General features: G+C 40.4%; 1 protein-coding gene across 1 annotated transcript in view; it reads left to right on the top strand.

Moving 5' to 3' along the window:
- LOC132830416 (integrin alpha-E-like) overlaps positions 1–20,380 on the top strand; it is a 396,956-nt gene that overhangs the window by 106,058 nt on the left and 270,518 nt on the right. Inside the window, exons 9-10 of the mRNA XM_060848093.1 lie at positions 12,882–12,953; positions 19,516–19,631. Coding sequence (XP_060704076.1) covers positions 12,882–12,953; positions 19,516–19,631 — 188 coding nt within the window. The remainder of the gene's footprint in view (positions 1–12,881; positions 12,954–19,515; positions 19,632–20,380) is intronic.

Raw genomic sequence — 20,380 nt, 5'->3', positions numbered from 1 at the left:
CACAATCTTCAGAAAGTTTTATTTGGCTTATATAAATCGCAGGATTGTGAAGATAGAGCCAGGAGGATGCAGTCCTTTTTTAAAAGCCTGGCCTTTCCGGACTTAAACCCAGAACAGGTGTCGGTCCTGAATGCTCCCCTAACAATCCAGGAAATACCTGACGAAATCAGGCAGCTTCAGAGTGGTAAGGCACCTGGCCCAGATGGCTTTCAGGTTGAATTTTACAAACAGTTTAGAGGAGTATTAGCTGGCCCACTTATGGACATATATAACTACTCATATAGAGAGGGCTGCCACCCACCTTTGCTGAAAGAGGCGAATATCTCCCTTATTCTCAAAAAAGGAAAGGACCCAGAAGATTATGCATCATGCAGACCAATATCCTTGCTAAATGTAGATTTTAAACTTCTTTCTAAAACATTAGCATTGAGGCTAGAGAGGGTACTGCCAAATATCATAAAAGAGGACCAGGCAGGGTTTATCAAGGGCCGTAGATCATCTAATAATATTAGAAGGGTCTTGAATGTGATTCAAGTCTGTCATCAGGAAAAAATACCGGGAATAGTAGGCTCATTGGACGCGGAGAAGGCATTCGGCAGGGTTGAATGGTCATACCTGTTCTATACATTGGAAAGGTTTGGTGTTGGAAAGGATTTGCCAAATAGGTCTCAACACTGTATAATGATCCCAAAACAGTTGTGATCACCAATGGATTAGGCTTGGATAGCTTCAGTGTGGGTAGGAACTGCCGTTAGGAATGTCCCCTCTCACCGTTGCTATTCAAGCTAATAATTGAGCCACTAGCGGAAGCTATATGGGCTGACTCTAGCATAACGGTCCCGAGGGTTGGTACAGGTAAACACAAAATTACCCTTAAGCAGATGATGTTCTCCTTTTTCTTAGTAATCCTCTGATGTCTGTGCTTCTCTTAATCCAAGTTATTAATACATTTAGTGCATTGTCAGGCTACAAAATTAATCTTTCAAAATCAGAGGCCATGCTAGTATATCCTATTTATTGGATGGACCCCACTTCCCCTTTCGGTGGTCTCTGGAGGGTTTCTTATACTTAGGCATTTTTATCACCCCAGTATTTGGCCAGCAATACAAGGCCAATTTTGTGCATGTATTGGAAAGGATAAGACAGGACCTTCAATGTTGGGGAGATCTTCCAATTTCCTGGCTAGATAAAATAGCCCTAATTAAAATGAATGTCTTGCCCTGTCTCTTATACCCCATGAGAATGATTCCGGTGATGCTGCCGAGTCCGGTACTGCGCAAATTGTATAGTTGGCTGGGTTCTTTCATCTAGACAGCCTCTCATTAAGTTAAGGGAGCTGCAGCTTCCACAGGCAAAGGGAGGGCTGGATTTTCCAGATTTTAGGAAGTATCAGTTAAGTTCCTTGTTAAGCTACATAGCCGATTGGGTCTCATCTGACCCGCAATCAATCTGGCTGGACATTAAGGCTTCTCAAGTTAAGTGCCCTCTTATTAACCTCCTATTTTGAGATAAGATGAAAATCATTATGGACCACTATAAAAACTCTATAGTACTAAACACAATTAAAGCTTGGAATATAATGCGGAAAAACGAGGGTAATTCACATAAAACATCCACCTATACTCCTATTGTGGGGGCATGGGGTTTTCAACCGGGGCTCATAGATGCCACATTCAAGTCCTGGAGATCCAGGGGTATCTCCTGTTTTAGGGATCTGTTTCAGGAGGGGGTCCTGATGTCTTTTGAACAGCTGCATCAGAAATTTGGATTACCTAATGAAGACCTCTTTCGATACTTCCATTTTCAAGATTACATACAGAAGAAGACTACGCTATTAGATAGTCTCTATAAATCAGATAGAGAACGTAGAGTGTTGTGGCCAATGGGTGTACCCTCAGTCAGCACTCTTTGTCATTTATTACATGAAGAAGTGACGGAAGATATGGACCGTCTGCTTAGAACATGGGATCAAAATTTGGGGCTGGAAATTTCTACAGAAATGTGGAATGGCATCTGGGAAAATGCCAGAAAAATCTCCATTTGTAACAGAACCCAGGCCATTCAGTTAAAGATACTTCATAGGGCCCATCTGGCGCCAGAATGATTTGCAAAATTTAGGGCAAGAGCATCTCCAATGTGTCCCAAATGTAAAATAGAGGTAAACACTCTTACACACTGCTTATGGACATGCCATAAGATTGCAAATACTGGACCAAAGTAGTAAATGCCCTGACAGAAATCTTGAGAACGGAAATTACAGTAGATCCAGAATCTCTTCTTCTGGGTTTCTTGAGCTTACCTTCTCTGGATGTGCACAGGAGGAAATTATTTTCCATTCTCTCCTTCTATGCAAGGAAAAATCTCTGAGTAAACTGGGTGGCTGAGGGCCCTCCAGGACTTCAGAATTGGCACAGATTAATCATGGAATGTATTCCCCTTGACTTTCTTACAAATACGGTGCACCAAAAAACTGAATTATTCTATAAAATATTGCAGCCCTTCTTGAATTACATAGATACAGATATTTCGGCCATTCTATCAAGGGCTTTCATCTAGTTGAGGTAATGGTTCTGGCTGGTCCGGGGCCCCTTGGAGAGGAATTCCGCATGAATACAGGTTTTGTTACAACTTGATATTAACTCATTCCGAGCATGTACTTCACTACTTAATTGCTATGTTATCCTTCTTTTTTCTCTTGAGTAATGTAAGATATTTGATCATGCACTCTGGTTAGTTATAAGTTAGATTAGTAGTTAGTTGAGTTTTGTCTTTTTCGTTTTCTTCTCTGTATCTCTTCTTTTTGTTTAACAGGTTTTGGCTATTATTTATTTTAAGATTTAATTGTATATTAGTGTTTGTACTTGTATTTTTTTACTTGTAAACTTGTAAAAACATGTTCAATTTTCAATAAAAATATCTATAAAAAAAACTTCATAGGGGCTGGTATCCCGTCACCAAGTCATCCTTTATTTACAATGGAGAGACCTTGACACTAATCCAGCTGTCTCAGAGCCAAGTCTCAGAGTGAACATGAAGTCCGACAGTCCTGTTTATATCTGTCAGCCAGGGCTCCTGATTGGATCAGACTAAAAGCTACAATCAGGGAACTCATATTCTGTTAGGTACACCTGACTGACCCGGTATAATCACTACACCCATCTTGATATTTCTGCCAAAATGAATCACTTCACATAAGACCATAAGATATAGGACTATGTACTACTGTATATACTTGAGTAATAGCTGAAAATGTGTTGCTGGAAAAGCGCAGCTGGTCAGTCAGTCAGACCTACTGAGCTTTTCCAGCAACACATTTTCAGCTCTGATCTCCAGCATCTGCAGACCTCACTTTCTCCTCGAAGATTTATACTTGAGTAATAGTCAATTTTTTTTTACTACTTTTTAAGGTTAAATTCATGGAGTCGGCTGTTACATGGATGCTACTTTTGAGGGGCTGAAATACAAGCCCATCAAAATTTATACAATTGCATTAGCAGATGTCCAATTGATCTCTAAATGAAAACAAAATGAATTACGGTAGTTCTGAAAACCCGGAGCGAAACACAACAGGCAGCAGACTGGAAGACCGGGAACAGAGCGGAACAACTGGCATACTGGAAAGCTGGACTGGGACGTGATGGCTGGCATACTGACTCATAAATGTTTAACTGTTATCTGTGAAGAACTAGGATTCACTTTTACATGAGATATATGGAAAATTCCAGGTTTTTTGACCAAAAATAGGGGCTCGACTTTACATGAGATCGACAATTACTTGTGTTCATTTGGTATTTAATCTGATATGTTTGCATATGCAACCAGCTTGTCTATGCTGTCTTAAAATCTATCACTATTTTTGAAATAACCCCAATATCCCATCCCCAGGTCATTATTTATTTACACATGAAAAGTCCTTGAGTATAGTACTGCTTCATACCCAGTGAGGCATTATAGTGCCAGTATCTCTAATACTTATCCTTTTTATAAGTCAGCCAGGGATCCCTGATTGGACCAGATTAAAGCCTCAGTCAGGGAATTTATATTCTATGATGTCCAGCTGGGTGAGCTCATTACAATCACTATAACTGACCTAAGAGCTCACAATATTTTTACACTTTGTGCCATCTGCAAATTTTGAAAATATTTCCCTGTATACCCTAGTCTCAGTCATCAATATAAATCAAGAAAAACAATAATCCTAGTACTGACTCAATGGCTAGTCCAAAATCTAAAGAAAAATATGTTCACCAGTACTCTGTGTGCTGACACTCATGCTGCCACTGTCCTTTGTTCTGTGGGCTTCAGCATTGCTGGCAAGCCTAATGTTTGACACGTAATCAAATGCTTTTAGAAGCCTGTGTAATCACATCAATTATATTACTCTCAACAACTCTCTGTTCATCAAAAACTCAAGCAAATTGAACATGCTATGCCTTCAATAGAAATTGCTGGAGAAACTCAGCAGGTCTGCAACATAGAACATTACAGTGCAGTACAGGCCTTTTGACTCTTGATGTTGCACCGACCTGTGAAACCAGTCTGAAGCCTATGTAACCTACACTATTCCATTCTCGTCCATATGCCTATCCAATGACCATTTAAATGTCCTTAAAGTTAGCATGTCTACTATTGTTGCAGGCAGTGCCTCCCACTCCGCTGCTACTCTCTGAGTAAAGAAACTGCCTCCGACATCTGTCCTATATCTAACACCCCTCAATTTAAAGCTATGTCCCTCATGCTAGCCATCGCCACCCGAGGATAAAGGCTCTCACTGTCCACCCACTCTAACCCTCTGATTATCTTGTATGTCTCAATTAAGTCACCTCTCAACCTTCTTCTCTCCAAAGAAAACAGCCTCAGGTCCCTCAGCCTTTCCTCGCAAGACATCCCCTCCATACCAGGCAACATCCTGGTAAATCTCATTTGAACCTTTTCCAAATCTTCCATATCCTTCCTATAATGCAGTGACCAGAACTATATGTAATACTCCAAGTGCAGCCACACCAGAGTTTTGTACAGCCGCAGCATGACCTCATGGTTTCGAAACTCAATTCCTCTACCAATAAAAGCAAACACACCGTATGCCTTCTTAACAACCCTATCAACCTGGGTGGCAACTTTCAAGGATCTATGTACCTGGATACTGAGATCCCTCTGCTCATCTGCACCACCAAGAATCTTAACATTAGCCCAGTACATGCATTCCTGTTACTCCTTCCAAAGAGAATGACATCTGTGAAGAGAAAGCAGAGTTAATGTTTCATATCCAATGACCCTTCTCCAGACCGTGTTCTCCTGCAATATCTGTGTTTGTTTTCGAGATTCAGCGTCCTCAGTTCTTCCTTTTATGTTTGGACATGCCTTTACTATATTGATGTTGGCTTCCCTTATTTAATCTGCACTTGCCCAAATAACTATTCCCTTTGTATTCTGGGGTGGTATGATGGCTCAGTGGTTAGCACTGCTGCCTTACAATGCCTGGGACCCCGCTTTGATTCCAGCCTTGAGCGACTGTCTGTGTGGAATTTTCACATTCTCCCTGTGTCACCGGGGCTTTCCTCCCACAGTCTAAAGTTGTGCAGGCTAGCTGGATTAGAAACTGAAAATGCATGGTCACAGGGATAGGATAGGGGGTGAATTTGAGTGGGATTCTCTTTGGAAGGCCAGTGTGGACTCAATAGGCTGAATGGTCAGCTTCAACACAGTAGAGATTCCACTCCTATGTCTTATGGTCTTATTGTTTCTGACAGGAGAAAGGGAGGACTGTAGATGCTGGAGGTCAGTGTCGAAAAGTCCTGATAAAGGGCTTATGCCCGAAACATCAATTCTCCTGCTCCTCGACTGCTGCCTGACTGGCTATGCTTTTCCAGCACCACACTCTTCGACTTATTGTTTCTGACAGTTTTTCCATTGTTGAGATTAAACTGACTGGTCTGTAGTTGCTGGATTCATCAACACAGACAGAAAGAAATTCACTATACAATTCTCGCTGACACTGAAACAGGCAGAGAGTCATTATACAGTACCCACCAGAACTGGGACAGTGACTGAATTGCAATACTGGCCCATCCAGCAAGGAGAACATCACTGTATAGTTCTCACTATTAGTATTTAGACAGAAGTCTTGTTACTTTACCTTGGTATTGAAAAAAAAGACATTGCCTTGATATTTCCAGCTGAGAAAAGTTTGAAATTTTAGTTCTGTTACTTACAGAGGAGCAAAGTGAGGGAAATTCACATTGAATCATTCCTGTACATTTCATCAGACTTTTATCCATTTTATACTTCTGTTTATTTTGTTGTTATTTCACCCTTTCGTATAATACAGTTTAAAGTTGATTACATTATTATTTTACAAGATTGACTTGACTAAAATATTTTTTTTAATCTGAAGTCAGCAACAACAACAGTTGGAATAACAGCAACAACAATAACAACAACAACAATGGGAATAATGACAAGAACAAGGATTTAGAAAAAGATGAGGAACTATTGCTTAAAGTTATCTGTTATTTTCTTAGCTATTCAAACTGACAATGAGGGCAAGAGTTTTCAGGAGAGCATTGATAGGTCAGCAAAGTGGTCGCAGACAGCACATATAGTTAAGTGCAAAACAATATGAGGTAGCACATTTTTAAAAAGTAAACATTGAAGGGGCATTGATCCTGCATAATAAAATCTTTTCAGAGTTGAGGCCCGTGAAATTGAAGTCTACAAAAACACAGATTTAAAGGTGAAAGTCCAGATCGAAAAGGTCATAAAATATACTTCAGATTTAAAGTCTTCTTTATAATGGCATTGAATATAAATGCACAATTTGAAAAGTTATTAATTCGAGTATAGATTAGATGACATAGAGTGTGGAAACAGGCCCTTCGGCCCAACAAGTCCACACCAACCCACCAAAGCGCACCCACCCAGACCCATTCCCCTACACCTAACACTACAGGCAATTTAGCATGGCCAATTCACCTAACCTGCACATTTTTGGATTGTGAGAGGAAACCAGAGCATCTGGAGGAAACCCACGCAGACACAGGGAGGATGTGCAAACTCCACAGTCAATCACCTGAATTGAACCCGGGTCTCTGGCGCTGTGAGGCAGCAGTGCTAACCACTGTGCCACCATGCCACCCACAAGTGAAAGTTGGATTATTGTACCAAGGTGATCATAGGCGGGACTGTAGTGTTTGTAAGGTTCAAAAGAATCATTAGAATCATAGAGTCATAAAGATGTACAGCACAGATACAGATCCTTCTGTCCAACTCATCCATGCTGTCCAGATATCCCAACTCAATCTAGTCCCATCTGCCAGCACCTGATCCATATTCCTCCAAACCCTTCCTATTCATATACCCATTCAGATGCCTTTTAAATGTTGCAATCCTAGACATTATTGCAGCAGTCTTACATAAAAGCAAAATGCTGGATATCATATACAAATACAGAAAATGCTGGAGAAATTCAGCAGGTTTATAAGCTTTTGTGGAAAGAAAAACAGTATTACATTTTTGAGTCCAATATGACTTCTTCAGACTGGCAGTTGTCAAGAAAAATCATGTCAGACTCAAAACGTTAATTCTGTTTCTCACTTCACCGTTACTGCCAGTCCTCCTGAGCTTCTCCAGAATTTTTTAAAAAATTTAGTTCCATTAGCCTTATTTCTGGTCAGATGATGATTTGCATTATGATGGTAAAATCTTTGTTCACCAATGCCTTGTGTAGTTCAGCAGTCCCATTCTGATTGTGTGTCAGTGTCAATATTCACCACTCTGTAGCAGAGGTGTAGATGCCATGAGATTGTGACACAGTGGTCAATTTGATGTTCAGAAGGTCTTTGTGTATACAACCATCATCCATCTGATCAACATGACCAAGCCAGTTCAAATATTAGCTTAGCAAACTGATATATGCTGGTGAAATTAGCTCACTTCAGGACCTCTGAGTTGCTCACCTTGTCCTGCCAAACAATGCAGAGAGTGCATCTGAGGCAACAAAGGTGGAAATAGATCAGCCTTTTCTATTTCTGAGTATGTTTTCCAGGTATCAACATTGTAGAGGAATCCACTGAGGAAAGGTTTGGTAGATTGCAGTTTGGTGCTTTCAGTCAGGTTGCTGTTCCAGACTGTATTACACAGTTTGAACTAACAGCTGCAACTTTTGCAATTTCTGTGATGATTTCAGCATCTAGTACAAAGCAATCTGCTTAACTGACACCTCATCAATCATTTTCAACATTCAGTCTATTCACCACTCAGGCACAGTAGCTACAGTATGTGCCATCTGCAAAATGTACATAAGTAAATTACCAATGCTCTTTCAATAGCACATTCCAAAACTGAGACCTCTACCACCTAGAAGGACGAGGGCAGCAGATGCATGGGAACACCACCACCACCCCTACCCCTTGATTTGGAACTTGGAAAGATATTGCTATTTCTTCAATGTTATTGAATCAATATTTTTTTAAAGATTACTTACAGTGTGAAAACAGGCCCTTCGGCCCAACAAGTCCACACCGACCCGCCAAAGCCAGACCCATTCCCCTACATTTACCTCTTCACTTAACACTACGGACAATTTAGCATGGCCAATTTGCCTAACCTGCACATTTTTGGATTGTGGGAGGAAACTGGAGCACCCGAAGGAAATCCACGCAGACACAGGGAGAATGTGCAAACTCCACACAGAGTGTCACCTGAAGCGGGAACTGAACCCAGGTCTCTGGCGCTGTGAGGCAGCAGTGCTAACCACTGTGCCACCGTGCCACCCAATATCCTGGAAATCTCTTTGAAATAGCACTGTGGCTGTATCTACTCCCAAAGACTTGTGTGCTTCAAGAGGGTAGCTCATCACCACCACCCTCTCAAGAGTGATAAACAAAGGGAAATGAATGCTGGCTAAGCCAGTGATGCCCAAATCCTGTGAGCAAATAATAAAGACAATGACATGCTGGTGATTGTGAAGCCTAAGTATGTGAAAATATCAAAAAATTCGGCATCACATTATCAATGCTGATTGATGGTGATATAGCAATATAAGAAAATAACATAAAATATAGGAGCAGGAGTAGGCCACCTGTTCCCTCAAACCTGCTCCACAAGGTCTTTTTGTGGAGTCACCTCCATTTACCTACTCACTCATCATAACCCTTAATTCCTTTACTACTCAAAAATCGATCATTGCCTTAAAAATATTCAATGAGGTAACCTGAATGCTTCACTGGGCAGGGAATTCCACAGATTCACAACTCTTTGGGCGAAGAGGTTCTTCCTCAGTGTGACATTTGTTTTAGAACCATGGAATCCCTACAGTGCAGAAAGAGGCCATTTGGCCCAATGAAATTTCAACAATCATCCAAAGAGCATTCCAAAAAGACCCAGGCCCCTACCCTATTCCCATTACCCCACATGTCCCACGTCCAATCCACCTAACCTGCACATCTTTGGAATGTGGGAGGAAACTGGAGAACTCAGTAGAAACCCACGCTGACATAAAAAATGTGCAAACTCCACATAGAGTCGCCCAAGGCTGGAAGTGAACCCAGGTCTCTGGTGCTATGAGGCAGCTGTGCTAAGTACTGAGTCACCGTGCCACCCTGGTGGGCAAGGGGCATCTTACGATGCTGACAGTTAAATTAAAATTCTTGACAATCGTGATATTTAGTCCTTTAGCTGTTGTGACTATATTAACTGTTAATATAGCATCACCATAGCCTCTGATGATATCTTGACCCCCCTTTGTCTTGGATCTTAAGTGTTAAGGCTGAACAGCTTTCCATCAATTCTGGTATTCTAGACACTCTCTCGAATTTGACCCCACAATGGATTTCAAAGTATAGCAATATTGCTTCATCATAGTGAAGTGATTCATGGCTTTCAACTCTTATTTAAAACTAATTAAATCAGGATCTTGATCAGCTGGGCCAATGGGTGAGGAGTGGTAGATGGAGTTTAATACAGATAAATGTGAGGTGTTGCATTTTAGTAAGACAAATCAGGGTGGGACTTACACAGTTAATGGTAGGGTCTTGGGGTTCAGCTATATAATTCTTTCAAAGTGTTGTCACAGGTAGAGAGGTGGTGAAGAAGGTGTCTGGCATATACCTTCATTGAGCAGAGCATTGAGTATAGAAGTTTGAACGTCATGTTGCACCTGTACAAGACATTGGTGAATCCACCTTTGGAGTACAATGTACAGTTTTGGTCACCCTGCTATCAAAAGGATATTATTAAAATAGAGAGGCTGCAGAAAAGATTTAAAGGGATATTTTTGGGATTGGAGTGAAAAGGGGAGGCTGGATAGGCTGGGACTTATTTCGCTGGAGCTTAGGAGGTTGCGGGGTGAACTTATAGAGGTTTATAAAATCATGAGGGGCATAGATAGGTGACTAGCAAGTGCCCTTTCCCTATGATAGTGGAGTTCAAACTAAAGGGCATAGGTTTAAGGTCTGAGGGGAAAGGCAAGAGGCCTGAGGGGCAACCTTTTCACACAGAGGGTGGTGCATATGTGGGATGAATTGCAAGAGGAAGTAATAGATGCCCATACAGTTATAACATTTAAAAGCTATTTGGATAGGTATGTGAGTAGGAAAGAGAGAATTATGGACCGCACATAGACAAATAGGACTTGTTTAGTTTTGCAAACCTGGTCAATATGAATGAAAAGGACTAAAGACCCTGTTTCTGTGCTGAATGACTCTGTGACTCGATGAGTATTTCCCTAATTGCTTCTGTCGTATAGTTGCCCATGCTTACAGACACTTAATCTTGAGTCTATGGGATTCACCCAAACATTGGCACAGGGAAGAATCTATCCAGGAATGTTACCTTCCTCCAAACAGCCTGCTTAATTTTGTAAGACTCAGGCATGCTATAAGCATCCCAGATATCTTAGAGGTCGGAGATTTCTCGCTTCAGGAAATCCACTTAAAGAATATAAGAAATAGGATGTAATTAAAGTTGTAACAGACAGTCTTAGAGAGAGTTTACTAATGTTGCAATTTTATTAATTGAAATTAACATACATGTAAACTGCTGTGCAAAAACATGATACCAAATCTAATAGAATACAGTTTTATGTTATTTATAACTATTCAAGAATATCTAAGTATATCTAAGGAAAACAAAAATATCTTGGAATACCAAAAAATTGAATTTCCATCAACATTTAAGGTGTCTCTTTACCTTAAAGTCTTATGTGAGTAAAATTCATTCTCCCAGTGAGAAAAAAAATCTTTTGAAAAGTATTATCTGATCGTTTCTAATACTTCTCAAATCTTCAATGAAAAGGTCATATTTTTATATTGTTCTCATTCCCCGTGCTTTTCAAATGTGTTTGTTAACCCTCTGTATAGGTTCCTCCCAATCTTATGTGATGTTGTATCATTTAACATTATTCCTTAACTTCTTGTTAAAGACTTGCTGAAGTTGTGAACTTTTATCTAGTCAACTTGTGTATGACACTTTACAACCGATATATGAAGATTTACCTTATCTCTTTTCTTTTTCACTCTGGAAAGAATCCTTTGTTAAATATTTATGAGTAAAAGGATTCTTCATTTTTCTACATTTTACTTCAACAACATATGTCTGTGTTTGTTCTGATGAGTGTGGTCTGATCCTGGTGTCTAGTGATATTCAATCACCCATTGAGCAGGCAGCATGCTGGCTGTGCTCAACCAGCTACTTGTAAGCCTCAGAAAGGTATATCCGCCATTAGAGGTATTTATTAAATAGTCCAGACTGTGCTAAGAATTACACTGGAAACCAATTTAAGATCATCAATCAGACATGCAGTGTAATGCCTTAACATGGGCTAGTAACTATATGTACATATAAATACAAAGGACACTGATTAATGTAGACAAAAAGAATTTGTGCATGCATTGCACCTTTCTCATAAAAAAGAGACAGCCAATTTCTGCTGCATTCCCAAGACAGCAAATTGAAAATTTACAGTTAGTCTGTCGAGGCTGGGTCATTAAATATATTCAGGGCAGAGCTAGATTTTTAATCAATAAGGGAATCAAGGATTATTGGGAAAAGGCAGGAAAATGGAGTTAAGGTTGATCAAATCAGCCATGATCTTATTGAGTGGTGGAACAGACTTGATAAGCTGAATGACCTCCTTCTGCTCAATTGTTTTATGGTTTTATCTGCTTAGTCTGAGAATTCAGTTAACTGTTCTTGCTGTACTCCATCTCCACACCAATGATGGCTCAACCAATCAGTATCCCCTTCTCAGGCAGTTTAAATATATGTCGTTTTTCTCGAGTGTGTATTTTGTGCCCTAGTCTAATGAATGCAAGACAAAAGGCTTCAACTTCCCAATTTCTTTTCATCAACATTCAAGTTGTTGTTACTGTTATGTTTTCCTGCTGTGCCACTAAAGGAATGAACTAGGGGAGAATAAAGTTTCATAAATTGAAATACTTGTAAAACACTGATGTTGTCTAAAGTATCTTAAGGGGTGATGAGAATGGATAAAGTTCACATAAACAATAATTCTTTAATATAGGAAGTAATAGAGTAAAGTGTCCAGGAGTGTGAGGGATGAAGGTCTTATGCTCGAAATGTCAACTGTCCTGCTCCTTGGATGCTGCCTAACCTGCTGTGCTTTTCCAGCACCACACTCTTCGACTCTGATCTCCAGCATCTGCAGTCCTCACTTTCTACTAGTAATACAGTGAAGGACTTGTTTGCCAAAGGATTCTCGTACTTACTATAATACATAGAACAGTACAGGCCCTTTGGCCCACGATGTTGTGCAGAACATTTATCTTAATCTAAGATCAACCTTACCTACAATTTATTGCCGTCCATGCGCTTGTCCAGCAATTGCTGAAGTGCCTCTAATTATACGGTTGTTATAATTTCAGGAAAAGTTAATCAAAGCAACGAGAACAACAATAACAACAAAGACAAGAAAGAGAACGATGATGAATTTCCAGGTAACAGCTGAATGATTATCTATCAGTATGCAAGAGCTCCTAGTATGTTTTAAGGACGCTGCTGTTTTGTATTTCCAATAAAAACCCTAAGCTGAAGCAAGTGCTTAACTGTAACGTGACTGAAGCCAATTAAACTTAGGTAATAGCTTTTTTTCTATATTATTTATTGTAGATAGCTACAGAAACAGTTAAGAAACTAATTATTGCAAGAGATTCATTACAGAAAGGTGTAAATGTCATAGGGACGTTATAATGGGAGACTCATAGATAGACTGGGATAGTGGTAGTATAAGGGACAATGAATGGCAGGGTGTCCTGGATTTTGTTCAGGAGAATTGTCCACGATTTTATATATCCAATCCAACAAACATTACTCTGCTTGGATGTTCGGAATGAAGTGGGAAAAGGAGATCAAATGACAGGGTGAATTATTTTGTATTTAAGATGACGGTGGAAAATTACATTGGTCACACAAGAGTGTGAAAAATCAACTGCTGGAGAGTGGATTCAATGGAGTAAGAGCAGAGTTGGCTTTAATAGATTGGAATCAAAGGTTATTGGGAAAAACATTAGTTGAATAATGGGCTAAGATCAAAGAGGAGATCAGAGAGTGGTAGTAGACGGTAACATTCAGCCTGGAGCTTGTTGACCACTGGTGTTCTGTAGGGGTCTGTTCTGGGACCTCTGCTCTCTGTGATTTTTATAAATGACATGGATGAGGACATAGAAGGATGAGTTAGTAAGTTTGTCAATGATATGAAGGTTGTTGGAATGGTGGATAGTGTGGAGGGCTGTTGTAGATTACAACGGGACATTGACAGGATGCAGAACTGGGTTGATAAGTGGCGGATGGTGTTCAACCTGGAAAAGTGTGAAGTGACTCACTTTGGAAGGTCGAATTTGAATGCAGAATATAGGGTTAAAGGCAGGATTCTTGGCGGTGTGGAGGAAAAGAGGGATCTTGGGGAAGTACCATGGAGTAAATATAATCGAGAGCCAAACTGAAAAAGAAAGTCAGAAGGAAAGTGAAAAGGCACATATGAGAAGCAAAAAGGTATTATGAGAAAAGACAGTCCCAGGAACTTCGATAAGCATATTAACAGTAAAGGAATGGTAAAAGAGGAATAGGGTTGATGAGGGGCCAAAAAAATGCATTTACAAAGAAAAGCAAGAAGCATGGCTGAGGCATTAAATGAATATGTTGCCTCCTTCACTTCTGGAGTGGAATTATATTGGACTCAAAATGTTAACACTGTTTCTGTCTTCATAGATGCTGCTAGATTTGCAGAGTTCCTCTAACAATTTCTGTTCATAATTCAGATCTTTAGAATCCATAATACTTTGCTTTTAATTGTTGAGGATAATGCTGTTATTGTGGTGTACTTGCCAAAAGGCACATGATAAAGTGCCACAATAAACTTGTGAGGAAAATTATATCTCATGGAATAAAATGTTACAGCAATAATTTCGTCAAACATTGAGGGATGGGGAACAGAATAATGGTTAATAGCTATTTTTCAGGCTGTAAGAAGGATTTTAGTGGAGTTACCCAGGCCTTGCTTTTCCTGATATATATGGATGATTTAGATCTTGGTGTGCAAGTTACAGTTTCAGAATTGTGGATGACAAAATACTTGCAAAAACAGTAAAAACAGAACACAGGACTATCAAACAGTGGAAGCAGCATGTAGCAAACAATCAATGGTTCAGATTAAAGTTTTGCATTCCGTGACATCCAGCCAAGACTGGTGGTGTGCAACTAAGCAACTAACTGGAGCAGAGGGCTTTGCAGATACTCCATCCTCAATTATGGGAAAGCCCAGGACATGCCAAGCATATTATCATTAGGTCAGGAGCAGGACACTATTCTGCCCCTTGGACCTTTTCCAGCATTTAATAGTGTCTTGACTGATTTGATTTTGACTTCACATCCACATCCTCAACTATCCCATCAACCCTTCACTTAACAAAAATTTACCTACCTCTGGTTTAAAAAATGTTCAAGAATTCTGATTCCATCACCTTCTCAGGAAAGGGGTTCCAAAGACTCTAAATCCTCTGAGAGAAAATACTTTGCCTAATTTATGTTTTAGAGAGGTGATCCTTATTTTTAAAAAGTGACTGTTAGTCCAGATTCTCCCAAAAGCGGAAATATCCCTTCCACACACACCCCAAGTTATTATATGTTTCAATCAATTCACCTCTCACTTGTCTAAACTCCAGCAGATACAAGCCTTCTCTGTCCAACCTTTCTTTGTAAGGCAACATACCCAAGGTCTGGTAATGGGCCAATACAGTCATGATGGGCTGAATGGCCTCCATCTATACTGTATAATTTTATAATTCTGTGATTCTAAGTCTTCTCTGAACTGCTTCCAGTACATTTACATCCATCTTTAATGATGTGGACTAACACCGTACACTGGGAATTTGTGTTGCAAACATTTCGTCCCCTGTCTAGGTGACATTCTCAGTGCTTGGGAGCCTCCTGTGAAGTGCTTCTGTGATGTTTCCTCCAGCATTTATAGTGATTTGTCTCTGCCGCTTCCGGTTGTCAGTTCCAGCTGTCCGTAGCAGTGGTCAGTATATTGGGTCCAGGACGATGTGCTTATTGATTGAATCTGTGGATGAGTGCCATGCCTCTAGGAATTCCCTGGCTATTCTCTGTTTGGCTTGTCCTATAATAGTAGCGTTGTCCCAGTCGAACTCATGTTGCTTGTCATCTGCATGTGTGGCTACTAAGGATAGCTGGTCGTGTCATTTTGTGGCTCGTTGGTGTTCATGGATACGGATCGTTAGCTGTCTTCCTGTTTGTCCTATGTAGTGTTTTGTGCAGTCCTTGCATGGGATTTTGTACACTACATTGGTTTTGCTCATGCTGGGTATCGGGTCCTTCGTTCTGGTGAGTTGTTGTCGGAGAGTGGCTGTTATGAGTCCTAGCGGTCGCAGTAGTCTGGCTGTCAGTTTGGAAATGCTCTTGATGTATGGTAGTGTGGCTAATCCTTTGGGTTGCGGCATGTCTTCATTCCGTTGTCTTTCCCTTAGGCATCTGTTGATAAAATTGCGGGGGTATCCGTTTTTGGCGAATACATTGTAGAGGTGTTCTTCTTCCTCTTTTTGCAGTTTTGGTGTACTGCAGTGTGTTGTAGCCCTTTTGAACAGTGTCTTGATGCAACTTCTTTTGTGTGTGTTGGGGTGGTTGCTTTCGTAGTTCAGGACTTGGTCTGTGTGTGTGTGGCTTTCCTGTATACCTTTGTGGTGAATTCTCCATTAGGTGTTCTTTGTACCATCACGTCTAGGAATGGGAGTTGGTTTCCTTTTCTTCCTCTCTAGTGAATCGGATTCCTGTGAGTGTGGCATTGATGATCCAGTGTGTGTTCTCTATTTCTGTGTTTTTAATGATTACAAAGGTGTCATTCACATATCTGACCCAGAGTTTGGGTTGAATTTGTGGTAAGACTGTTTGTTCTAATCTTTGCATTACCGCTTCTGCTATGAGTCCAGAGATGGGTGAGCCCATGGGTGTGCCGTTGATTTGTTCATATATTTAGTTGTTGAATGTGAAGTGTGTTGTGAGGCACAGGTCCAGTAATTTGAGTATGCTGTCTTTGTTGATAGGTTCACCATCCTGTTGTCTGTTCTGTATGTCCAGCAGGTTGGCTATTGTTTCTCTGGCTAGGGTTTTGTCGATAGAGGCGAACAGTGCCGTTACATCAAATGAGACCATAGTTTCTTCCTTGTCTATGTGTATATTTCTGATGATGTCCAAGAATTCCTGTGTTGACTGTATAGAGTGTCTGGATCTGCTGATCAGGAGTTTTAGTTTCTGCTGTAGTTTTTTAGCCAGTTTGTGCGGTGGTGTCCCTGATAGTGATACTATGGGTCTGAGTGGGATGTCTGGTTTGTGCACTTTAGGTAGGCCATAGAACCTGGGGGTGTTGTTGCTTTCAGATTTCATTCTTTGTAGGTCAGACCTGGTTATCTGTCCATTTTTTTGTAGATTCCTCAGTGTGTTGTTTATCCTATTGGTGAGCTGTGGGGTGGGGTCAAACTCCCTCTTTTGGTAGGTGTTGGTATCTGCAAGTAGTTGTTGCACTTTTTGGATGTACTCTGCTTTGTCTAGGATGACCGTCATTCACCACAAAGGTATACAGGAAAGCCACACACACAGAGCAAGTCCTGAACTACGAAAGCAACCACCCCAACACACACAAAAGAAGTTTTATCAAGATACTGTTCAAAAGGGCTACAACACACTGCAGTACACCAGAACTGCAAAAAGAGGAAGAAGAACACCTATACAATGTATCCGCCAAAAACGGAAACCCCCGCAATTTCATCAACAGATGCCTAAGGGAAAGACAACGGAACGAGAACTTGCCGCAACCCAAAGCCACACTACCATACACCAGGAGCATTCCTGAACTGACAGCCAGACTACTGCGACCACTAGGACTCATAACAGCTCACAAACCAACAGCCATTCTCAGACAACAACTCACCAGAACGAAGGACCTGATACCCAGCATGAGCAAAACCAATGTAGTGTTCAAAATCCCATGCAAGGATTGCACAAAACACTACATAGGACAAACAGGAAGACAGCTAACGGTCCGCATCCATGAACACCAACTAGCCACGAAACGACATGACCAGCTATCCTTAGTAGCCACACATGCAGATGACAAGCAACATGAGTTCGACTGGGACAACACTACTATTATAGGACAAGCCAAACAGAGAACAGCCAGGGAATTTCTAGAGGCATGGCACTCATCCACAGATTCAATCAATAAGCACATCGACCTGGACCCAATATACCGACGACTGCAATGGACAGCTGGAACTGACAACTGGAAGCGGCAGAGACAAACCACTATAAATGCCAGAGGAAACATCGCAGAAGCACTTCACAGGAGGTTCCCAAGCACTGAGGATGTCACCTAGACAGGGGACGAAATGTCTGCAATACAAATTCCCAGCTCGGCAAACAGAACCATAACAACGAGCACCCGAGCTACAAATCTTCTCACAAACTTTAATACTGTACACAGTACACCATACATCATCTCACTAGTGTCGTGTTGAACTGAATCATAACCTCCCAACTTCTGTCTTCTCACAATAAATGATGACATTCTATCAGCCTTCTAATTACCTACGATATTTGCATTCTAGGCTTTTTGTAATTCAAACATTAGGACATTCAGATCCTTCGACATCTCAGACTTTGCAACCTTTCACCATTTGGATAATATGCTTATTCTTTAAATATCTTCTGCAAAATGGACAGTTTCACATTTTCCCACATTACACTCCATTTGCCAAATCTGCTCACTCTCTTAACCAATCAATATATTTTTTGTAGACTCTTCATATATTCTTCACTACTTACTTTTCTACCTATCCTTGAGCCATCAGAAAATTTGGCAGCCATACTTGAAATGCAATCTCATCAAAACTTATAAAATTCCCACAGGGCATGTCAGGTTGGATGTACATAAGATGTTTCCCATAATTGTTGATTATATGACAGGAAACATGATCACAGGAAAAGTGGCAGGCAAACTAAGACTGTAATGAGGAGGAATTTCTTCACTCAGCTTGGTGAAACGTTGAAATTCTCCACTAAAGAGGGTTGTGGAAATCCAATCTTTCAGCAGGTTCAAGATGGGAGTTGCTGTTTCCATGACTAGGCTTTAAAGGATATGGAGATAATGCAAGCAAGCAGCATTGAGGGGATGATCAGCCAGTGAGAGGGAAGACTCAATGGACTGAATAGCATACATTTGTTTCCACATTCCCAAACCACACACCATCCTGACTTGGAGCTATGTTGTTGTTTCATCACTATTGCTGGTCAAAGTCCTTGAGTTTCTTTCCTAATAACAATGTGGATGTATCTATAGTGCATGTCTGCAGTGGTCAAGAAAGCTCACCTCCATTTTCTGCAGGGCAAATAGGGATGGTTAATAAATGCTGGCCTCACCAGAGATGCCCACATTCAATGAAAGAACACAAGTTCTCTTCTTTCTGCTAATTCAGTTTGTACAAAATTCAAATGATGTTACAGTCTTTGTATTTCCCTTCAATCTCAAGCCTGGAGTATGTGCAAAATCAAACCTTGGGAAATCTTGATTAGTGGTAGTTTCTGTTATCCATCCATTCCAGTTGATAGTAGAAATTCCACTTCAACATAACTCACTGTTGATGTTAATTTAAGGCCTATGCAAATGAAACTGGAACTCAAGTAGATAGATGGTAATTACTAATTTATATTCATGAAATAGCACTTCATCTTTCAGCTGGATACACTACAACCTTCTGGACTCAATATTGAGGAAAATAATATTAATTCATAGTCCTTGCCTCATTTGATTTTTTTCTCTTTGCTTTTATGATTATATCCAGCATTTTAAGCTTTTATTTAAGCACCAACCATTCCATGTCTAATGCATCTTCAAATCTGTAATCTGAAATTGGAAGCTGATGCTTTTAAGAATAAGTTGTGTAGTCTATGGTTGGTTTCAATATTATTGATTTAATGTTTGTGTTTCTGCAGGCACTGAGATTGCAATTGTTCTGGATGGATCAGGAAGCATTGAAAAGCCTGACTTCCAAAAAGCAAAAGATTTTATTATAAACATAGTCAAAAACATTTGGAAACGATGCCTTGAGGTAAATGATGAACACTATCAGAAGCATTGGTGTATTTTCAGAATCTGAGCCAATTCAAAATAAATGAATATAAAATGCCTAATTTGAAGGAATCAAAATAGCTATGAGATATTAAAAGAAATAATAGTACACATAAACCAAAACAAATCTAATTAAGCCAATTGGTACCCATCAGTATACTCAATAAACAGCGAAGTGAAACAATTGACAGTGCTCCTACCCGGCACGGAGTCACCTATCATAACGCCATAAAGTATAGAAGCAGAATTAGGCTCTCTGGCCTATTGAATCTGTTCTGCCATCATGGGTGAAATTTTTCTCAACACTATTTTCCTGCCTTCTTGCCATAACCCTAGATGTCCTTACTAATCAAGAACCGCACCTACTAGAGAAGGTGCAAAACTTGACCTACTCTTGGGAAATAAGGCAGGGCAGGTGACTGAGGTGTCAGTGGGGGTGCACTTTGGGGCCAGCGACCATAATTCTATTAGTTTTAAAATAGTGATGGAAAAGGATAGACCAGGTCTAAAAGTTGAAGTTCTAAATTGGAGAAAGGCCAACTTTGATGGTATTAGGCATGAACTTTCAAAAGCTGATTGAGCACAGATGTTCGCAGGTAAAGGGACGGCTGGAAAATGGGAAGCCTTCATAAGTGGGATAACAAGAGTCCAAAGAAAGTATATTCCTGTTAGGGTGAAAGGAAAGACTGCTAGGTATAGGGAATGCTGGGTTACTAAAGAAATTGAGGA

The sequence above is a fragment of the Hemiscyllium ocellatum genome, chromosome 31 (genome assembly GCF_020745735.1).
Source record: "Hemiscyllium ocellatum isolate sHemOce1 chromosome 31, sHemOce1.pat.X.cur, whole genome shotgun sequence".
Taxonomy (NCBI): Eukaryota; Metazoa; Chordata; class Chondrichthyes; order Orectolobiformes; family Hemiscylliidae; genus Hemiscyllium; species Hemiscyllium ocellatum.
Note: the sequence above shows the minus strand (reverse complement) of the source record. Positions and strands in the feature narration are given on the sequence as shown.